The sequence below is a fragment of the Haplochromis burtoni genome, unplaced genomic scaffold (genome assembly GCF_018398535.1).
Source record: "Haplochromis burtoni strain Fernald_Lab_line unplaced genomic scaffold, NCSU_Asbu1 Contig_410, whole genome shotgun sequence".
NCBI lineage: Eukaryota > Metazoa > Chordata > Actinopteri > Cichliformes > Cichlidae > Haplochromis > Haplochromis burtoni.
This window is the reverse complement of record NW_024582771.1, coordinates 293,797-308,812: the sequence shown is the minus strand read 5'-3', so window position 1 is coordinate 308,812 and position 15,016 is coordinate 293,797. Positions and strand designations below refer to the sequence as shown.

The window sequence follows — 15,016 nt, the reverse complement described above, 5'->3', positions numbered from 1 at the left end:
GGCTGGGCAGTTTATCCTGTACATACATAGCTGAGCGCTTACCGTCTCGGGCTTTTATTTTTGTTTTTTTACTTTAAGATGTGATTTTCCTGTTACTGGAAGCCTGGAGACACCTTCAGTTTGACACCAGTGACTGCAGGAGCGTTTTTCACGCGGTGTAACTTGCGGTGGATCCCCCGCCTGAGGTCGAGGCGTCTTCTGCCTCTGGTGGCCTCGAACTTTGAGAATACAAACTGGGCATCTCTGAACTGTGAATGTGTGCATGTGTGGAAAAAAATAAAATGTACCACCCAGCTAATCCAGGCCGATGCAAAAGTGACTCTTTCCACAAGCGCGGTACCTCAGACTGGATGGTACCGCTTTCAAAGGGATCTCTTATTCTGGCGGGAAAGACACCGCGAGCTCCGCGCCTCTTCAGTCTTGCCGGCGTTCATCCAGATGCTCAGCGGTGGCATTTTTGAAGGAGCTCCCTTTTCCTCGTGGACTTCTGCATGGAGCGTCACACTTCATATCAGCCTGTTGGTCGTCTCAGACCTCCTTCCTGTTCGTCCATTTTGACAGTGCCATTTTTTTTCTTTGTTTTTTTTGTTTTTCCTCCACGAGGGTTGCATCTTGTCATTTAAAAAAAAAAAAAAAGACCCCCTTGTGTTTTTGTGTTTTCATTTTGTTTTTCAAAGATGTATAACAATGAATGCACATCAACTGACTGGAAAAGGACTCTATGAACTCACTGTGGTTTAACTCATTAACACTCTTACCATGCTACGCTAACAGCTGTGGACAATCGACGACTCCACCGTGTTGGGGTTTGGACAGATAATTTTGCCTAACGACACCTTTAACAGACGTGGAATGGAGGTTTGCGATCAAGAGGGCTTCTCTCTATTTTTTTTGTTTTGTTTTTGTTTGTATTTTGTTAATTATTTTTTTTTGTTTGGGTCTTTTCTTCCATCGAGACTGGAATCAAGCGTACATGTCAGCTATAGATAATTTAAGTTACTCTTGTGTCATGATGTAAACTGTCTAATTTGGAGAAAAAAATGTAGCTTACTGAAAAATAAAGATTTAGGCACTGTTGAGGAGCTGCCGTGTGATTTTTCTTTCTTTCTTTCTTTCTTTCTTTCTTTCCAAAAGGTCTTTTCAAACCTTTCTTGTTAGTTGTTCCATAATTACAGAAACTACAGTCAATATAGAGGAAAAATTACACCAAGTTCTTCCCCATCAGAGGGGAAAAAAGTGAAAAACCTTTTTTAAGCAATACCTTGCAAAAAAAAAATCTGATTGCCTTCAGGATGTAAAGTTCAAAGTGGCACTGTTATATTGTTATAAGCATCAATATGCATCACTCAGAATCAGCTGTTTGAACAATGCAATCCAGGATAGAAAGGCAAGGCAAGTTTATTTGTATAGCACAATTCAACAACAAGGTGATTCAAAGTGCTTTACAGAGACATTAGAAACAAATAAAAAGCATGATTTAAAATTGATTAAAACAAGCAAACAAACAAACTAATTAACAAACAAACAAAACAGTATATAAAATCAAAACAGATAAAATCAGAACAGTAGATAAAATCAGTAGTTAAATGTAAGTTTTGAAATTTAAGCTTAAAAGTGTGGATTTGGTGCTTTATTCAAATGCAGCTGAGAACAGGTGAGTCTTCAACCTGGATTTAAATAAACTGAGTGTTTCAGCTGATCTGAGGCTTTCTGGGAGTTTGTTCCAGATATAAGGAGCATAAAAGCTGAATGCAGCTTCTCCGTGTCTGGTTCTGACTCTGGGAACTGATAAAAGACCGGATCCAGATGACCTGAGGGATCTGGAAGGTTCATACTGGGTCAGGAGGTCACTGATGTATTTTGGTCCTAAACCATTCAGAGCTTTATAGGCCAGCATCAGAACTTTAAAGTCTATCCTCTGACGTACAGGCAGCCAGTGTAAAGACCTCAGAGCTGGACTGATGTGGTCCACTTTTTTGGTCTTAGTGAGGACTCGAGCAGCAGAGTTCTGAATGAGCTGTAGTTGTCTGACTGATTTTTTAGGTAGACCTGTAAAGATGCTGTTACAGTAATCAAGCCTACTAAAGATGAATGCATGGACTAGTTTTTCCAGGTCCTGTTGAGACATCAGATCTTTTATCCTTGAAATATTCTTGAGGTGATAGTAAGCTGACTTTGTTATTGTCTTAATGTGTTTTTCTAAGTTTAGGTCTGCATCCATCACTACACCCAAATTTCTCCCTGGTTTGTGGTTTTTAGGTGTATAGATTGAAGTTCTCTGGTGACCTGTAATCGTTTTTCTTTGGCGCCAAAGACTATTACTCAGTTTTGTTTTTGTTTAGCTGGAGAAAATTGTGGCACAACCAGTCATTAATTTCCTCAATGCATTTACCAAGAGCCTGTACAGGGCCTCGGTCTCCTGGTGACATTGTGATATATATTTGTGTGTCATCTGCATAGCTGTGATAGTTTATTTTGTTGTTCTTTATAATCTGTGCCAGTGGGAGCATGTAGATGTTAAACAGAAGGGGTCCCAAGATGGAACCTTGGGGAACTCCACATGTGATACTTGTCTGCTCAGATGTGAAGTTACCTATTGATACAAAGTATTTCCTGTTTTCTAAGTATGTTTTGAACCAGTTTAGTACAGTTCCTGAAAGACCTGCCAGTTCTCCAGTCGTTTGAGTAATATGTTGTGGTCAACTGTATCAAATGCTGCACTGAGATCCAGTAAAACTAAGACTGACATTTTTCCACTGTCTGTATTCAGACATATGTCATTAAACACTTTGGTCAGAGCGGTTTCAGTGCTGTGGTTCTGTCTAAAACCTGACTGGAAGGCATCGTAGCAATTATTCTGTTTTAAGAAGTAACTGAGCTGTTGAGAAACTGCTTTTTCAATGATCTTACTTAAAAATGGGAGATTTGAGATCGGCCTGTAGTTGTTCATTTGTGTCTTGTCAAGATTGTCCTTTTTCAGTATAGGTTTTATTACAGCAGTTTTTAGTGATTCTGGAAACACACCTGATAATAAAGAAAAGTTGACGATCTGTAACAGGTCTGACTCTAAAGTCTTTGAGACCTTTTTGAAAAAACTTGTTGGCAGGACATCTAAACAGCAGGAGGAGGAGTTCAGTTGACCTAAGATGTCCTCCAGGTCTTTGCTGTTAATAGGTTGAAACTGTTTCATGGTGTTTAAACAGTTTTTTGGTGGACACAGTACATATCCTGGATCTGCTGTTGATGTACCAATTGCTTGTCTAATTTTTTGGATTTTTTCGTGAAGAATTTGGCAAAGTCATTGCAGGCCATGGTCGAATGAAGTTCAGCTGCCACTGACACAGGAGGGTTTGTTAGCCTGTCAACTGTAGAAAATAAGACCCGAGCATTATGGCTGTTTTTAGTGATGATGTCAGAGAAGTAGGACCTCCTTGCATCCTCAGTTGTAAATTATAATTGTGAAGTTTCTCTTTATAAATGTCATAATGAACCTGGAGGTTTGTTTTTCTCCATCTGCGCTCAGCTTTCCTACACTCTCTTTTTTCATTTTTCACCAGTGTGGAGTTTCTCCATGGAGACTTTTTCCTTCCAGAGATAACCTTCACCTTAATGGGAGCAATAGTGTCCATTACATTTAACATGTTAGCATTGAAGCTATTGACGAGCTCATTGACTGACCCCTGGTTAAAAATATGCACTACTGTGTTCAGTTATACACCGTTTTGTGATCACTGTTGTTGATATATTTTGTGGGCTGAGATTTTACTTTCAAAGAAAACACAGTAATGATCAGACAGGCCCACATCAGACACAGTAACCTTTGAAATGCTCAGGCCTTGGAGATCAGTAGGTCAAGAGTGTGTCCTCTATTATGTGTGGCCTCTGTTACATGCTGAGTCAGCCCAAAGTTGCCCAGAGTGTTACTCAGGTCTTTAGTCCCTTTGTCCTGAGGGTTGTCCACATGGATGTTAAAATCCCCAACAATAATTACACAGTCGAAATCAACACAGATCACAGACAGCAGTTCACTGAGGTCATTAAAAAAGTCTGTGCAGTATTTGGGAGGCCTGTAAACATTAAGAAACACAACTTTGGATGGGGCCTTCAGCTGTAAAGCCACATATTCAAAAGACTGAAAACTTCCAGGAGATAGCTGCTTACATTGAAATGATTCATTAAATAAGACAGCAACCCCTCCTCCTCTCCTGCTCACCCTGGCCTCACTGATAAAACTGTAGTTAGGAGGGGTCGTCTCGATGAGAACAGCTCCACTGTTACTTTGGTCCAACCAAGTTTCAGTTAAAAACATAAAATCAAGGCTGTGCTCAGTGATTAAATCATTAATTAAAAATGTTTTCCCAGCTAAAGATCTAACGTTTAATAAAGCCAACTTAAGTGTTTTAGAGGCATTACTTGTCCCCTCGTGTTTGGGAGCAGTCTGTGGCACACAAGGTATGTTTACTATGTTTAAAGATCTTTTAGAGTGCAGCTCTCTGTGTTTTGACCAGGCCACATGTCTCCTTCTGTCACCTAAAAGTACAGAGATTTTAAAACCTTCTAGTAAACAGGGTCCCAGCTTCTCCTGGGAAAAGTCATCACTGCCATAATCCTCGCAGCCCGGACCCTCCACACATCACACATCAGACTGTGGAGACAGAGCATGAAGGTGGTAAGGAGGAACTAAGGGGGGCAGGTTCACTGCAATGTGACTTCGATTGCTCTGTTGAGGGTGGGGCTCGATGGCGAACCTTTGGCCGCTCTGGTGGGGGCTTTATGGGGGACAAAAAGGGATTGGGCCGGGGGGTAGATCTGAGCCCAGCATTGACCCGCTCCATCATCTCCTCAGTGAATTTCAGGTGTGGGGAGGAGGGAGAAAGGGAGGGGGAGGAGGGTGATGGCCTGTCAGGGGTTTGGGGGACTGGGGAAGAAAGAAAATATCTCTTTGTCGCTGCCAAGTTTTGGCTTTTGGGAGAACTTTAAAAAAAGCCTGATCGTAATAATTCGCAGTAGCAAAGAAGTGTGAGAGGCACAGTCGTTCTCAAGCATTACTCTGTAAGGAGGATGTTTCCAATTTTAGCGATATTGTGATAAAACAGTGATACGTTGTTTGATGTGACGGACATATTCTGGTGTAAAATGACTGGAGCTAATGCCATCGAGAGTATCTGTTTAACCAAATAAGGTTTTGAAATCCATGGAAATCCCAACCATCGCTTTAATGATTCTGAGCGGTGGGGGAGGGGGCAGCAATTTTTTTTGGGGTGGCCGGAGCCCCCTTTGGTGGCACCCCTGCATGAAGGTCTTTAAGAAGTGGCTTTAGTTTAATTTGTCATTTTTATGTCACAGGTAAATTGGGTGTTATCTGCATAGCAATGGAAATTATACTAATGATATAAACAAACAACACTTGTCTTTCAATTGAAAACACTTAAGATGTTGTATTTCTTGAACTAATCTTATCTAGACTTCGAACCACGCGGCCAACTGAGCTCCTTTATTAAGCCAATAAGGTGAAAAGTGCGTGCAGTCATGAATAAAGACTGAGGAGTTGAGTTTGACAGGACGGGCTGTACCGACCAGCATGTTCCCATCTTATCCCCCTGTGGTTAGTTAACTTCTCACTTCCTGTTAGCTACTCGTCTCTCGTGTCTGGTGTTTAGTTTTGCTTCCCTCCCCCGTCTCAGTGTCTTTGATCATCTTCACCTGGGTCTCGTTACCCTCCTGTGTCCCCGCTTACCCTTTTCTCTAGATCCACTGCGGTCTTCCCATTTTTGTCTCAGCGTTTGTCGTCATCCCCATGTGCTGTGAAGTTTTATGGTTTAGGTGTGCGTCTTAATTTCATGGAGTTAATTCTGAATAAACTTTTTTTTTTACATCTGCCTGTATTTGGGTCCCTTTGCCTGAAATCCATGACCAAAGTCCAGCAGGAAGAAACGCTACATAGCGGGTTATAATCTCCACATAAATAATATTTTTAAATAACTGGATGTCGTGTAACTTTTAAACTGCTCAGTTAATTCTACCGTCCATGTTATATTATTATAACACTGACAGCAGCAGAGAAGTTCTTAGGAGCTTTAAAACAGAAGAAATGTTTAGATTTTCACAAAGTAACTGAAACATTTTGAAGTTATTTACAAAAAGATGTGACACTGTGTCACTCCATTAATGATGACTGAATAAAGTATCACCTGGATGCTTTGTTCCATTAAAAATGATGAAAACAAACCCTGTTTCTGGTCTCCGTTGTTGGTCTTCTTTTTTATTTTGAGCTCTACTTCTGGACACGGCTGTGAGGAGCATCCATAACGAGTTTAAAACAAGCTGCCTTTGGTTAAATAAATGTCCACATACTGAGCTAAAAGCCTCTGGGCTTTAGGAAGTTCCTCTGCGTCTTTGTACAGATGAGAGCGGAAAGCCACAAGATGGCAGCATGCTCACAGAGGACCTCCTTTTCTCAGCTCTGTCCTGTCGGATGAGGATGATCACAAAGAAACAAGCACTTTATTTATTTATTATCCAGCTGTGATTCATGGTTATTACACAGAAACTACTAAAAATATTTCCAGATATTTTTATTGCTCATACTAAATTTGTTTAGTCTGATGTTCACGACTGGATGCCAACATTGGCATGGTCCAAGTCAGCCTGCAGGTAGATAAATGTGATTAGGAAGCACTGAACTCACTACAAAATAAAATATTTGCTTACATCCATGTCTTATACATTTGTTGTATGGATATCATGCAGTGATGATGCACTAATTAGTGGAAACAGATTAAAACAGAAAACAAACGATCAAAACGTGTTTCAGCTGTGATAATCTTTCTAATTAACTCTTCTTTGATCTCTTTTCTGCATCGCAGCCTCGCAGAATACTTGTTCAAAAGCACATGAACTACAGCTGACATTTATCCATCTTATCAATTAACATAAATGACAGAGTCAGGTTAACAGATTGTGTGTGCCTGTGTGTGTGTGTGTGTGTGTGTGTGTGTGTGTGTGAGAGAGAGAGAGAGAAAGTGAATGTGGCGCCCTCTACCGGTGTGTTGTTCATGGTGTGGAAATATTAAGCAGCACTTTGTTTTCATTTTAACTCCTGAAACTTTGACTGAAAATCGATCGGAATAAAAATATTGATTCCTGTGAGTTCAGTCGTGGATCTTTAGGATCACCTAAAGGGAAATTGTGTATGTGAGGCGCGTGAAGGCGGCAATAATTAAGAGGTGTGAGACAGGAAGAGACCAAAATCTGCATTCAAAATAAAAGCGCAGCACTGGGGTTTGGATTTTTTGAATTTATTCATCTCCCAAAGTTGTTTCAAAAATAATTTACTTTTACTAGCTATCAACATACATCCGATATTTTTAGCAATGCATCATATTCTTTACTTTTAACAGACACACACTGGTGAACCGTAACTTGTCAGTATAAACGAGGTAAGCAGTGAGAACAAACCGTAGAAAAAGGACAATGTTCAAAATAAACAGTCAAAATCTCCAAAATATATATATATCTATAAAATCAGTCAGTAAATAAAATGCATTTCAATGTCACAGTTTAAAAAAAAATTACATAATCTTCCTGACGCCTTTCTTTGAGTGTTTTAACTAAATTCAGATTTTTTTTTTTAGCCTGGATTGCTCTTGCTTTACCTATTTTTATTTAAAATAAGGAAACAAATAACTAAAAATATAAACCTGCTTTTATAGTCATATAACATTTTATAACATACTTTATTCTGAAAATTAAATTAAAACAAAAATAAAAATCCAAGTATCACAAAAGTAACATTGATTTATTTTTTAATCTATAATTTATTAGCTCGTAACTTTTAGTTAAAGCTAGCCTGTGAGTCTGATTTACTCAGGTTTAAATTTGGAGGGTGTGAGAGCCACAGGCAGCGGACTGGGGAAAACAGTTATTTTCTACAGTCATTGGTCTTAACGCTGTGATCTTATTTTGAAAATACAGGTTCCGGTAGCAGCTCTGCAGTGTTAGCTGTAGCTTGACGCTGGTTTGCGGAGAACGCGCAGAGCCGCTGCCGCACACGGAGCGACGCTGACGGACTCGGTGTGACTGACTTTGGATTTTTGTGGTTTGTGGAGCAGCGTGGGGACTGGAAACAGGGAGAAACAGCCGGAAAACAGATATTTAAGTCGGTTTGGAACGGCGGAATGGCGGACCGGGACCCGGTGCCGCTTCCTGCGGAGGTGCGGGCCAAACTGGCCGAGCTGGAGCTGGAGTTATCCGAGGGTGAGTACTTGGGTTTCACCGCGGAGCTCGGCGGCTCTGCCGGGGCTCTGCTGCTGTTGTTGCTCTGGGACTGTTTGTCCTTGCTGAGTTTGAACTGCTAGGAGATAAAGTGCTGAGCTCCAACAAGTTCAAGTGCATGTCTGTTCACACGCACACACGCTGCCACAATGACTGCTTTGACTGATCTGGATTTGGATGCAGGAGATGTGGCAGTGAAATGGAAACAGAGATGTCACTGGCTGTGGACAGACTACAGTGCTGTTAGGGGGTTCTTGGATTAAAAGGAGATCATTGCAGGTTCACTCCCCCACACTGACACACAACGTCACCTGACGCCAGGTATCATGGGAATAATACAGATAATAGATAAACATCCCATAAAGTGCTCTGGATGAACTGGAGTGGCTGCTGTGCACCAGAGCTCCACGGTATTGTTGCAGTGAAACCTGCAGGGCTCCTCATTATTCATAAACTGTTGATTATCTGAAGGAGTTCATCAATCCTTACTCTACATAGTGTCCCAGAGTCCAAACACAGCCACTTTACAGCCAGCATTCACCTTTGAATCCAGCTGTACATCACCTTTTAACACTTAACTGCTTTATTTTGTCTGCTCAGGTTTTCAAAAATTCCCTACAATAAGTCAGGTGACGTCTCCAAAATCCACACACATCCACGCTGCTCTGCTAATTCCTGATAAAAGTCAAAGAATATGTGTCATTTTTACCCCTAATCTGTTGATCTGTGCATGAATCTTTCCATCACGGCTGATAAACAACCCATAAAGTGCACTTTGAAGCCTCACTGGAGCGCAGGAGGCACACAGCAGCCTGCTGTGGGGATATCCCGGGAATTCTGTGGAGGTTTGTGTTTGGGTTTGTCAGTAGGAAAGTTGTTGTCAGAGAGGTTTTGTTATAAAATCCCGTTGAGCAGAGCCCTGCACGCTGCTTAGATGGTGCACAGGCAGCATGCAGCTGTTAGGAGACACACTTTTCACATGACACACCGCAGCCAGGCAGCCTTTTCTCCAGAGGGGCGATGAATGATTCCCATTATATTCCTGCGCCCCCCCAATAACACTACAGCATGCTATATCGGGTTGTTTTGCAAGATACTGAAATGCAGCTTGGGTATTGATTTTCTCATTAGTCCCCCTCACCACCACCTCCCTCTCTTTCTCCCCCTCCTTCCTCCTTGTTCTTCTTCTACTTCAGATTGATATGTCACATTGCTGCAGACTCACTCTCAGCCTGGAGAGTATCATAGTGTCATATTTCAGCTTCCTGCGAGCAGTGTTTTCCCTGCTTCTCTCCGAGTCTTTGGAGGCTTTGTGAGGCTCGGCCATGTATGGAGAAAGAAGACGGCACAGAGGAAGAGGGAGGGAGGGAGGGGAAGAGATTGTAACAGCTGACTCTGAATGCACACATCGCATTTTAATGTTTCCACCGCTGCTGCTGTGAACGCTGAAAAGATGAGACAAGTAGTGGTGATGAAGAGGAGGGATGGATGGGGCGGGGAAGGTTGCACATATAAACCGCCAACTCGGAGTTCCTCCAATGTAAACAAGTGCGTCTCTGGGAAACGGGGTCAGATGCCCCGCTGCAATATTTACATGCTTTGTTGATGGCGCGAGAGTCTGCAGTGGCGGCGGATGCAAAGCTTCCCCGCGTCCTGCAGACTTTGACCTAATTTTTCAATTTCCACGCATCATCCCTCCTCCATGCTTTGAAGCCTCTCGCCTCGGGGGAGTGGTGGCAGAAAACGCTGTTGTCAGCACTCAGGTGAAGGCAGAGCTTCACAGGGACCTGGTATCCTGCTGAAGAGCCCTTGAGCAAGGCAGTACACCCTCTTGTTTCCCCCCTAACTGTCATCAGGTGGTGGGAAGCATCCTCAAAGTGCTTCAGGTGATGGAACAAACACTGCATGAAAATGCTCTCTGAGGAAGTATGAGGATAATGGGTCATATACCTGGAGGATGAGTGCCTTGCTCATGGGCACAAAGTTCCTGTAAAGCTGTGTCGACACCTGGATGCTCACAGTGATGACGATGGCAGCACAAAGCAAAAAAAAAAAAAAAAAACTCTGCTTTTTCTCTCAGCCTGCCTCTCTGCTCAAACCCTACCAACATTTCCTACATTCCCCAGAATTCCCTCTGTTCTGAGCACCATCAGGGCACAGGTGTGAACTTGAGAATGAATTTTAAAGCCTGCTGGGCGGACGCTAGATTGAGCAGCGCGGTGAATAGTTGTGATTGAGATAAAAGAGGAGGCGACCTCTCACTCGGACGCTGACCTATCGCATCGCTGCAGTGCATCCTGGGATAGCTGGGGCTCTCAGTGGTCTGTAGTTTTTGCAGGAGACCTTCTGGGTGTGGCACAAATGTGGCATGTTTTAATAATAATAATAATAATAATAATAATAATAATAATAATAACTTTATTTATCAGACTTGGAGAAAATAGAAGCTTGACTGACTTCTCCCCAGTCTGAGTTTAAGAGCACCGCTTTCATTTTGCTGCTGGATCTGATTTTGGAGAAGAAGGGCTGGGAAACGAATGTCGCAAACACCCTCACCCTGCAGGTCTGCAGCCTGGACACGGTCCTCACAGAGACAGACACTCCCGCTGAAACACACAACCCCGCGCTCGTCGTGCAGCTGCAGACTGACGGGCTGTCCTCAGCTAATCTGGCTGCTGGCTGAATATTAAGCTCTGCAGTCCAGCCCAGATAACAAGCTGTCCATCCCAACACACTGCAGATTACACACACACACACACACACACACACACCAGGCTGACCTCAGCTGCTCTGCAGTGCTCGTGCATTGTCGTCTCTGCTGTAGTTTTGATGCAGATTTAGGTTTGTTTCCATTTTCTTTCATTATGCGCTGCACCAGCTGCCAGGTGGGCACATGCCAGTCAGCTCTGTGGGCATCTCGTCGCCTGTAAACAGCCCAGGAAACATTAAACGCATCATTTCTAAGTCCAGTTTTTGGAGTCTACCTTTGCTCAGGCTTGCTCCGGGTACTCCTGCTTTGTCCCAAAGTCCAAAGACGTGCACATCAGATTAATTGCTGATAGGAAATTGTCTCTAGGTGTGAAAAAAACCAAAAAACCCCTAAACTAAACAAAGACAGACTTTTTCCACTTTTGACACATTGTCTCAAACTTACTCTCCTTGACATCAAGGAGAGGGCGATTCTGTGCATTAGAAAGATTCTAAAATTAAAGGCATACCAGTCTTCTTAGGCCGCGATGTCCGACTGTCCAGCAGCTACACAATTAACGTTCCACATCCACAATGTTTTTTTTTATTTCTTTATTTTTTGAAGCTTCTTGATTATCTGGTTATCTAATAATTTTCACAGGTCTTTGACTCTCCTCTTTGCTGTCAGCCGTGTTGAACTGATACACAATGATGACTGTCTAATTAATTAATCAGCCGATAACTGAAGCTCTTACTTTGGCTGCAAACCTCCAGCTGCTCGCTGACCTGTTTGGCACGTTGGGTAAAAAAGTGAAAGGCTTCAGCTCGTTTCATTTTTTAGATTTCGAAGGGGCGCGCTCGTGCAAAAGCGAGCTGCTTCATTGGTTTGTAAGTGTATTCATCTCATGGCAGAACGTATTGAAAGTTACTTCAGTGTCACATTTCATTGAATCGAGAAGTGAAACCCTTTGGCGAGCTTGAGCTGATGTTAAAATCGCTCTTGCTTCACTCACATCTGGTCCTGATAAGAGTCCTGTGTGAGACTTCGGCAGTGAGTCTGTTATTCTGAAGCGCTCACTCTTCCCTCTTTCTTTCTTTCCTGAAAGCTCGTTCTGTCCGTGGCTCAGCAGAAGCGCTTCCTCTCAGCTCTGATATTTGAAAAGGACTCCAGTGTTCCTTCTCTGTGATTTATCGCCCGTATTTCGACCCAAAGGCAACAGGTTTAACTGACAGAAGTGTGAATCCGAGCGTGAGCAGTCTTCTGGATCTGTAGGGCCGTTTCCCAGAATTCATCTCTCGGAAACGTGGGCCGCCTTGGTTCACGTGGTTTAAAGCAGATCTGAGGTCTGAGTGCTGTTTGGAGCTAGCACTGCGTGACTATCAGTTTTCCACAGGGCTCTGGTGCAGTTTAGGGCAGTGCTTAAGGCTTTATGTCGTGGCTGGTGAAGTCTTGAATAATTCAATCTGAGGAAACGGAGATCTGCATGTGAATGTGCAGAATCGGCAGCTTTCTGGTGAACTCTGAGTTTGAAGGCTTCAGTGGCGTGTGGGTGCGAGCTTTCTGCAAGTGACCAGCAGAAGTGGAAGTCCTGGCCCAGATTTCGCCGTCTGCAGTGAAAAGCCTGAAACGGTGGCTGTTTCCGCACATCGGCCGGTGGCTTCCCAGATTTTATTGACTGAATAATTGTTTTGTCCATCACACGAACGGTTAAAGAATCAATCCTGCAGCCGACTGATCCTTTTAACTGTACAGGGCAATTTCTTCCACCGTGATAATTATTATTGAGTTTCAGCCGCAGGTCTTTCGGTTTCTTCGCAGATGAATTTGCTTCTCGGAGTTTGTCAGAACAGGATGTGATGTGACGTTTTTGGCAGATTTTCAGAAGCTTCCTGCTGAGTGACAGCGTCTGTGCAGAGATGGAGCTCTGATCCTTCCGACAGCTCGCTGTGAATCAAGATCTTCTGGGAAACGCCACTGCTGCGTCCAACCCAGCTTTCTCCTTTTGAGTAATTTGAGATGTCATCATGCACGCAAATAAACACATTTTTTTGGTTTGTTTTTAAGAGCTGTGTGCAGAATGTCCAAAGACCGCAGATATTTATTTGCTGAGCGAATCCTGGAGGTGTAGCTGCTGACTGTCCAGCTCGGTTCTCCTCTTCCTCTCGCCTTTTTTTGTTGCATTAACGAAAATCCCCCAAAAGGTAAACTGGAAATGTAAATGCTGTCACCCGGCTCAGATAAATGTCTCCTTCTCTGCGATTCTTTGAAAACGAGCTGATTAATTTTTCATGAAGCGCAGACAAAGATGTCATTTTCCTCCCTAACAGCCTGAAGTGAACCGTGGGATTTCTCAGTGTTAATAAAAGGCCACACTCTCTGAGCCTCCCGCCTCACAGCCTAATGTATTCAGCCGGTGACATTTTACTGAATCAGGTACAAGTTATGGACTAAAAACTGACACCTTTGCATTTTCCTCTCTCTCTTTGCCTGCAGCCTCACACGTCTTCTCTTTAATTTTCTTTAAACTTTCATTTTCTTTTAACGGCCAGAGATTCAGGTGGAGTTCACAAACTCTGACATGTGGCTAAAATGAATGAATTCATTCGGTGAGCTTCCATCAGAGCTGGCCGGAGGCCCGTTTCTGCTCTGCAGTCTGTAGTGATGTAACATGTGGTGCACACATACCTTTAGACCAGGGGTGGGCAACTCCAGGCCTCGAGGGCCGGTGTCCCTGCAGGTTTTAGATGTGTCCTTGATCCAAAACAGCTGATTTTGACCCAAGGTGAGATCTAAAACCTGCAGGACACCGGCCCTCGAGGCCTGGAGTTGCCCACCACTGCTTTAGACAGAGGGATTAACTGTATATTTACCTGTATGTACTCAGAGTCCAGATTAAGGCTGCCATCTATCATCTATCAGCATTTGCAGAGAGTTTTAGTTCCAGACTAAATGACCAGTGAAGAAGTTTTAACTGCACATTTAATCCCTGCGATGTGTCAATATAAGAAAAACAGCACAACTCAGTTTGTAAAGAAATCTGTCAGCAGTGTAAAAATAACAGAAAACGAATTTCATGCCTTCATCTGCTGAGATGATCACTGACAGTGACGAGGCTCTGATGCCCAGGGAGGAGCCTGGAGCCCGTACGTCGTTAATGTCTGCACTGCAGTCGAACGTGAGATTCAAGGCGTGGATGTTGCTCTGATTACTGCAACAGGTGGGCGCCGCAGCAGCAAGTGATGGCTTTACACTGGCGGTTAAAACCAGGTGTGGTCCGACCTTCGGACTGGAGATTGTAACAGACTCTGCAACGTAAAAATGAATCACACTAGGGCTGTTCGATATAACGATATATATCGGATGACGATATAAAAACGTCTATCGTTTCATTTTACGCTATCGTTTGTTTCGTGCTGTCGCAAAATAAACTGTTTACGGCAATATTTTTTTTTCATCGTTTTGATGGTCACTGTAGTGGCTATATTAATTTTTTAAAGTTGTCTATTTCTCTTATATTTAATATTACCTCACTATGGATGGACAAGCGCCTGTTTTTATGCGTTGTCCTTAGCAACAACGACGGTAACAGCATCGCGTGTCCGCTTGTTTATGTTCCACACAAACCTTTCACAATAAAGCTCAAGATCCTGTTGAGACTTTTCAAAATAAACTGAATCACGTGAAAGAGCCGATTATTTACGGATGAGAAGTAAAAAAGAGTCGCCAGGTGTTTAAAAAATAAACCTTAGACTCAAACGTTAGAACAGGCTTTTCCCCGCAGCACCCTGTGTAACCTGTGTAATAAATACTGACAAAGAAAACGGCGGCCGTTACAACTTATGTCTAAAAATGTATCGTTTCATGCATCGGTTAAAACACTCGACTCCAGCTACGATTCGCAGCTGGAAACACTTCCCGCAAGTCGAGCTGCCCGAGATTCAAGAATTTACAGAAAATGTTACATTTTTGCGATTTGTATCGTTATCGGGACGATAAAATTCTTATATTGGGATATGAGATTTTGGTCATATTGCACAGCCCTAAATCTCTCTC

The 15,016-nt window shown here is 42.9% G+C and overlaps 1 protein-coding gene across 1 annotated transcript in view; it reads left to right on the top strand.

Annotated features, from left to right (window-relative positions):
* Positions 1 to 7,971: 7,971 nt before the first annotated feature.
* The window catches only part of LOC102293551 (disco-interacting protein 2 homolog C), a 198,972-nt gene continuing 191,927 nt past the window's right edge, over positions 7,972 to 15,016 (top strand). The window contains exon 1 of the mRNA XM_014340882.2: positions 7,972 to 8,256. Coding sequence (XP_014196368.1) covers positions 8,178 to 8,256 — 79 coding nt within the window. The 5' untranslated portion in view covers positions 7,972 to 8,177. The remainder of the gene's footprint in view (positions 8,257 to 15,016) is intronic.